Consider the following 8205-nt stretch of genomic DNA (forward strand, 5'->3'; position numbering starts at 1 on the left):
AGTGGTTTTAAATCAAAGGTCAAAGTTTCATTACTCGGGTTTAAAGGAAGAAATTCCAACAACACTGGAGGAAGTAGTGACAGAGGGAATAGCACTGAGTGTTGAGTCACTGTTATTTCAACACACTATTATTCAGAATATTTTATCTGTCTCCATGCCTGTCAACTCACGGACTGCAGCATGGGAAGGAGTTCAGTGACATTATCTACGGATAAGCTGTTTAAAGTTTTAGTCATTGGGGATTTAGGGGTTGGGAAAAGCAGCATTGTTATGCGTTATGTTAATAAATGCTTTGATGAAAGATACAAAGGAACAATTGGAGTTGACTTTGCCCTAAAATCCATTGAATGGGATGCCAAGACAGTGGTGAGACTACAGTTTTGGGATATTGCAGGTGAGTGTCAGTTATAATGCAAATTCCTCTACAAAATTATATATTGAAAAGGTGAATATCTAATTTTATGGCACTTGTTAGAAACTCTGGAGAAACTGTATTATGTAAATGTGAAATTTCTGGGAAATCAGTATTTTAAAAGTGTACCTAATGACCAAATAGTCAAGTTTTTATCTTTAAGCATTTCAAATTTAATAAAATAATATCTTGATATATTTATTTATATATTATGTGTATTTAAATAAAATAATGCTAAACTCTCTTAGCTCAAAATAAAATGTGCACTTACTGGCCACTTCATTAGGTATACCTGTTCAACACAATGTCTAATCAGCCAGTCACAAGGCAGCAGGACGACCTGCTGAGACTCAAACTGAGCCTCAGAATGGGGAAGAAAGGTGACTGAAGTCATCGGGAATGTAACATTGTTGTTGGTGCCAGTCTGGTCGAAGTACTTCAGAAATTGCTGATCTACTGGGATTTTCCTACAAAACCATCTCTAGGATTAACAGAGAATAGTTTGAAAAAGAGAAAATATTCAATGAGCAGCAGTTCTCTAAGAGAAAATGCCTTGTTGATGCCAAAGTTCAGAGGAGAATGGATACACTGCTTTGAGCTGATAGGAAGGCAACAGTAACTCAAGCAACCACCCTTTACATACAAAGTATGTAGAAGAACACCTCTGAATGTGCAACACATCAAAACTGGTGCGGTCAGAATTTGGAAACATGGCTCCATCATGCTTTGTATCAACAGTTCAGACTGGTTGTGGTTGTGTAATGGTCTGAGGGACATTTCTTGGCACATTTTGGGCCACTTAGTTGCATTGTTTAAATGCCACAGCCTATCTGAGTATTGTTGCTGACCATAGCATCCCTTTATGACCGCAGTGTACCCATCTTCTGATGGGTGCTTCCAGCAGGATAATGTACCATGACACAAATCATTTCACCCGTCACGGATATGCAGCCAACAAATCTGCAGCTACTGCAAGATGCTGTCATGTCAAAGTCTCTGAGGACTGTTTCCAGGATCTTGTTGAATCTATGTCACAAAGAATTAAGGCAGCTCTGATGGCAGAAGGGGGTCCAACACAGTATTAGCGAGGTGTACTTAATGAAGTGGCTGGTGAGTGTATATTTAAATAAATTGTGAATTTTAAATAATTGAAACAAAATGTATTCACCTGAAATGTATTTGTGTATTTTAAGTAAACAAGAACTCTGGAAGAAAACATTTTGTTTGTACATGATATTTCAAGTTTTTTTTCTGTGTATTTGAAATGATATTGTGGTTCACATTTGATGGCAGCTATAAGAGCCTAAAATGAGATGATGCAATCTTCTCCAGATAATGATCTTCAAACTCTAAAATTTTAACTGCTGAATAAGTTACTGAATGTTTTAATGCTTCGAAACTATAGCAAGTAAAACTGCAGCTTTTTTTATCCATTGTTTTATCAGATCTAATTTTAATCCTAGCCAGTGTCCATGGAAACATCTGATTTTATTTCAGAAAATTATTGGTGGTCTCGCACTTCTTACATAACATTTAGGTTTTATTACTCCTGCTTGGATCCAGATTTGCAGTCTTGGAGTTTACTTTTTTTTTCAGTATGGAGAGTTGTAGGTCATGCAGTCACAGTAAGAAGAAAGTACACTTTCACAACTTCTTTTAACAAAACCTTGTGGAAAAAGATCAATCACACACATTTATTTTATCATCCCTCAAGGCCAGGAGAGGTTTAAGAAGATGTCCAGAGTGTACTACAAAGGGGCAATGGGAGCAATAGTGGTCTTTGACATTACAAACAGCTGCACCCTGGAGGCTGCTTCTGAATGGAAGCAGGACCTGGATAGCAAAGTCTGTCTCGACAGTGGCCATCTGGTCCCTGCTGTCCTGCTGGCCAACAAATGCGACCTGACGGGGAGGGATGGAGATGTGGTGTCCTCTCTGGACAGCTTTTGCAAAGACAACAGCTTCCTGGGCTGGTTTGAGACCTCTGCTAAGGTGTGTGTTGTACTATCATAGCAGGGGAATGTGTGCCTACAGTAACAGTCAGTGTTGGCTGTTTAGCAGTAAAAATATTATGATATTCCACAGATTATTAAATAATTAACTGATTGACTGGATTATTTATTTGTTTGACTAATTTGATAGATTTTGTATTTGAAAGCATTCTTATTACAAGGCTCCATTCTGCATGAGTGGATCTTGCATTAGACTTGCATGAATGTATGCTTTATTGCATGTGTGAACTTTAACACTGCACCTACTGTATATAGCCTGTTCATAAAATACAATAAAATATTAACACGCAGGAACAACTTGCAGCCAAACACTTAACCCAAAGAATGCAGACACAATGTTCCAAATCACTTTCTTCCCTTCCATTTATAGGACAATATAAATATTGAAGAGGCAGGTGCCTTCCTTGTCAAACAAATGATGCTGTGTGACACCAGCCTGTCCACTGAAGAGCGCCACTGGGACAAGATCAAAGTGAACCAGACTCCCGCGGACAGTCCAAACCAGTCGCTGTGCTGTGGGAGACCACTGTTCTGAGACAAAACACCAAACTGCTGCTGGTTAAACAGATGATCAAGGTTTGTTTGTGGTATGTGTCATGAATCCACAGCCACCTCAGTGAAGCTGTGTCAGAAATCCAGGGAGCTTCAGTAACTTCATACTACTACTTTGCTAGTTTTCTCAATAATCTAAAGACTGTGTAGACTGGCTTATAAACACCTCTGTGGAGACAATGAGCTCATTCCTCCAATAAACCACTGATCCAGTCAGAATAATAAACAGATCAGCATGACACACTTCCTGCTGGGAAAAGTCTGTGACACTCTTTGTGCAACCAAGACGTGCTGGTGAATGACCTACTATAATGAGAGGCCACAAGCTATGTAACACTTATGTATTCCCATGCACAAAACCAGCAAGGAGAGGAAAAATGCATATTTCACGCTGTGAAGTACTCCTCATTAAATGACACCCTATCTGACTCCAGCTTCCAGTTTTACTTGTCTGTTATGCAACCCATGCATATAATTATCTCTTAATCACTTTGCAGTAAGATGAGCTAAGACCCATGCATAAGCAAGGCATCTTAGATTGATATGGCCAAAAGCAGAGAAAAGCTATCAGCATGACCTGATTTTGGTTGATGAAAGAGATTTGTGAGAATGCCCAGAGATGACAGAGTGTGCTATACTGGGAGCAGAGCATTTAGGCTGTATCCAGCAAAGATCAAAAGGTGTAATATTCAGAATCTTTTGCATAAATGTATAAAGTAAGAAAATGAAGTGGAGGAAAACAGTAATATATCAGCCTCCAAACTGCGGTCCAGGTAGAAATATTAAACCATTTGGAAATATTCAGAAAATTACAGGTTAATCCATCCATGTACACATATACATACATTCCTACACGGTACACCCAGGACAGGTTGCAAGTCTTATAAGTTCTTTTTTTTTTAGTCAGTTTAGTTTAGTTATTGTTGCACTGCCTACTGTAAAGTGGTTAATTCTATAAATTGCTTTCAACCTAACCAAACTATTTCTGGTCAAATGCATGTAGTGTTTTTTGTTTTTTTTTATGTTTTAATAAATTCGAATAAATAATACATTTGAATGAAAGATTTCTCTTGTCAAAGTTGTGAAATTAAAGTGCTTTTAAGGTCTGGGCTATAATCCAGCACATTGTGTGATACCTTGTCCTTTATATTCTCTGACGTGTTTTGTGTTGCGCAGGTTATTTTTGCACACCAATCTGTTCTTTGCTGTCCTGTAGTTTTACTTTTCAGTGTCCTTGCAGTGCAACAAGGGAACTGTTCTACATCCCGCCGTTGGGTACCTTTCCAGAGTAACTTTTGTCCAAATTCAGGCACTGTCTGCAGATATGTCATCAAAATTGATTCAACCTTTGTGTAAAATCACATAATTTTTTATGGGCAATTGTTCACTTACGATTAATTGCATTATTAGTAAATCTCTCAACACAAAAAAAGAGCCAAAATTGGTCATTACAATTTCACAAATTTATCAATACCCGAACAAATTCCTCTGATATCTAAATGCTGATCAAAGGAGTTGCAGCACAAAAGCCAGCAAGGTAGTTTACCTCATGTGGCAATTGTGCCATAGGGAAAGAGATGGAAGAAGTAACACACAACTGCTAATTTTGGATGTATGTCCCAGTTACTGGAGACCTACATTCAGAAGTCAAACAGGGATGCTGGCCCCAATACTTTTTCACATCGGACACAAAAGCCCCACTCCTTAACTTGTTTATAAAAATGACAGTTTGAATGGATGGGAGCCTCACTCTCTGCAACAGATCCCATCACTTGTGCATTATTGATATTGTCCTGTTTTATCTGCCCTCAGGCGTGCATTTCCTCTGGCAGCTTTGTTCATATATTCATGATTGCATGACAATTTCAATTTAGTCAAACTTGTGAAGAGGTTAATGGAGAGTAAAGCTGTCTACATCACTGTGCTGTGCTGCTCTCTGTTTCCTATTGTGCCTTGCGTGACCTATTTTATGTAGAAAAAGTATTCCGTGTCTTTGAACAGCAGACATTAGTACCAGACTGGTATTCTGCTGCACCTGCATTATGTATGTTGATGTGCCTGAGTCCATAAATGTGTGGAAAAAATACTAAAATATAAATTAACCCAATAATACCTATAAACTGACCGCATCCTGGACCATCAAGGGGCACCATGATGAGGGGGTTCTGTATGTTGCTGTCCATGGTTCTGAATTTTTTCCACAAGGCTAGCCCTCAAAATACTGTCAAATTAGAAATTAATTCTGTGTTAGTAGATGACGCCATCTAGTGGACAAAATGTAGATGTGCAAAGACAATTTAAGGAGCGATACAGTGGCGCTAGACGTCTTTAACAGGGAAAACATCATCCTTCTCGTTTGTGTTTTTTAATTTTTTTATTGTTATCCACTGCAACAAGAAGACAAACTGAACAGGACTAAACCGTCCTGTTTCCTTTCTATATCACTACCAACATGTTTTGCTTCATTACATCACATTTCTGTATCATATTTTTGATTAGTAGCAGATTTGCTGCATTTAATGTTGTAGGAGACAACTGTCATCTGTAGCAATTTAAGTGATAAGTTAATCAGATGTTTTTCATGTAAACAATTTGATCTGTAAAATAACTACAAGTTATAGAAGGTGTTCTGTCAGCTAATCTAGCACAATTTTTTAAAAAAAATCAATATTTAAAGTAGCAAAAATTGGAAATACTCAACTTTTAAGTTTTATGTAATAATATTAAAGTGAAGGCACAATAAATTAAAAATTGTTCAGGAGTTCAAGGCTCAAATTTCATTTTGTCCATAATTTCTATATTTTGCGTGTTAGAATAAGGCTTAATCCTGACCATTTGAAATAAGTATGCAGATAATTGTTAACGTGTAAAGATTTGATGTTGGTCATATAAAAAAAATAGAATAATTAATTAAATCAGTAACTGTTAAATAAGTTGACTGACAGAAAATTCGCTATTTTAACAAATAATGTTAGTGTGTTAAATATTAAAGATGGCTTGTTTTGAAGGGTTGCCAGGAAAAAGTCTCTTCTCTCTAAAAAGAACATGGCAGCACAGATTAGTGTTGGAAAGTTGCATCTGAACAAACTACAAGACTTCTGGAACAATGTCCTTTGGACAGATGAGACCAAAGTGGAGATGTATGGCCAAAATGCACAGCCCCACATTTGGAGAAAACCAAACACACCACAATGGTGGACGGGTGATGATTTGGGTATGTTTTGCAGTCACTGGATCTGGGCACCTTGCAGTCATTAAATCAACTATAAACTCCTTTGTATACCAAAGTTTTCTAGAGTCAAATGTGAGGCTGCTTGTCTGATAGCTAAAGCTCGGCCCAAAGTGGGTCACACAACAGGAGAATAATGATTATTTATTGTCCTGATATGTGAGACATTAGAATTGAAAGAGGCTGTACTTTGTTTATCATGACTACATGTACAGATGGAGTAGCTGTGATATATTTCAGTCACCTCTGTTTTCTTTATTTCTTTATCTTGCTAGGAAAATGGAGAATAGCAGTTTTGTTGAAAATAAGCAAACATACATGGAAATACAGTATGTATAATATTGCCAATATTGAGTTTGAAAGTTAATATTTGGTATGACCACCTTTATTCTTCAACACAGTCTGAACTCTCTTAGGCAGCTTTTTTGTAATGTCTTTAAGCAGTCTTCAGGAATAGTTCTTGGAATGTTGGCTGCTTTTTGTGCTGCTCTCTGTCGAGATGATCCCACACTGCTTCAATAATGTCTGGGTTCTGGAGAGGCCAATCTATGACTGATGGTGTTCTATTGTGTTTTTTCTATTCAGGTATGCTTTTATTGCTTTGGCAGTGTGTTTGGGATCATTGTCATGCTGAAAAATCAAGCAGTTGCCAACTTGATGCTTTCTAGATGGTGTTGCATGATGGATTCAAATCTGATGAAACTTTTCTGCATTTAAAATTCTATCAATTTTGACAAGATCTCCAACACCACTGGCTGAAAAGCAGACCCAAACCAGGACAGACTACATACTGATGATGATTTGAACCAACATTTTCAAATTTGGATTCATCACTTTATAAGACCTGTTGCCCCTGATTTTCAGTCCAGTTCTTGTGTAATGTGGCATACCTCAGCTTTTTCTCCTTGTTTCCCTTCCTTAAGAATGGTTTCTTAACAGCTGAACAACTGAAGACCTTTGTCAGGTCTTGACTGGACTTTTTCCTATTTCTTAGGAACCTGACTTTCAGATGCTGCTGTAACTCATCTGCTGTAGATAGTTTATTCTTAGGCCTGTCACCTCTACTTTTGTCCTCAACTTGTCCTTCTTCTTCTTCTTTTTTTGGCTGTTCCTTTAGGGTTCACCACAGCGGATCATCTGCCTCTATCTCACCCTGTCCCAATCATCCTCTTCTGTCACGCCAACCCTCTGCATGTCCTCCTTCACTACATCCATGAACCTCCTCTTTAGTCTTTCTTTATTCTTCCTGCCTGGCAGTACCATGTTCAACATCATTTTCCAGTATATTCATCTCGCCGCTGCACATCTCCAAACCATCTCTCTAACTTTTTCTCCAAACTGCTTGACCTGAGCTGTCCCTCTGAGATACTCTTGTCTAATCTTGTCCATCCTGGTCACTCAGCTCTGCCATCTCCTGGTCGGCCTCTTGTCTTTTTGTCAATGCCACCATCTCCAAACCATGCATCATAGTAGGTCTCACTACCATCTTGTAAACCTTCCCTTTCACTTTTGCTGCTATCCTTCTGTCACACATCTCCACTCTCTCCACCCACTCTCTTCTTCACCTCTCTTGTGCACTGTCCACTGCTTCGGATGGTTGACAACAGGTATTTAAACTCATCTACTTTTACTACCTCACATGGGTTACACTTGATCTTCACCTTTCCACCTACCTCCCTCCCATTCACACATGTATGTATTCTGTCTTCTTTCTACTTTCGCGCCTCTTTTCTCCGCTGCATATCCCCACCTCTGCAGGCTCTCTATCACCTGCTCCTTACTTTCAATATAGATCATAATGTCAGCTGCAAATATCATAGTGTGAAGAGGTTCTTCTCATCTGCCACTTGTCCAATTTTCTCAAAGTGTACAGCGTTAATCAGGTGATAATACTGTTATCACCTGTTATAATACTGTTATCAAAGAAAAACTTTGAAAGACTTTCAGAAAGCCTGGGCCACTTTGAAAATGACAAGAAATTCTGGCTCCTTGGAGGCAAA

At 38.3% G+C, this 8205-nt stretch overlaps 1 protein-coding gene across 1 annotated transcript; it reads left to right on the top strand.

Annotated features, from left to right (window-relative positions):
* Positions 1-180: 180 nt before the first annotated feature.
* rab32b (RAB32b, member RAS oncogene family) lies at positions 181-2959 on the top strand. The gene is made up of 3 exons (XM_030718218.1): positions 181-394; positions 2127-2404; positions 2795-2959. The coding sequence occupies exons 1-3, from the start codon at positions 181-183 to the stop codon at positions 2957-2959; spliced, it is 657 nt and encodes a 218-aa protein (XP_030574078.1).
* The last annotated feature ends 5246 nt before the right edge of the window (positions 2960-8205 follow it).

The sequence above is a fragment of the Archocentrus centrarchus genome, chromosome 22 (genome assembly GCF_007364275.1).
Source record: "Archocentrus centrarchus isolate MPI-CPG fArcCen1 chromosome 22, fArcCen1, whole genome shotgun sequence".
NCBI classification, from domain to species: domain Eukaryota; kingdom Metazoa; phylum Chordata; class Actinopteri; order Cichliformes; family Cichlidae; genus Archocentrus; species Archocentrus centrarchus.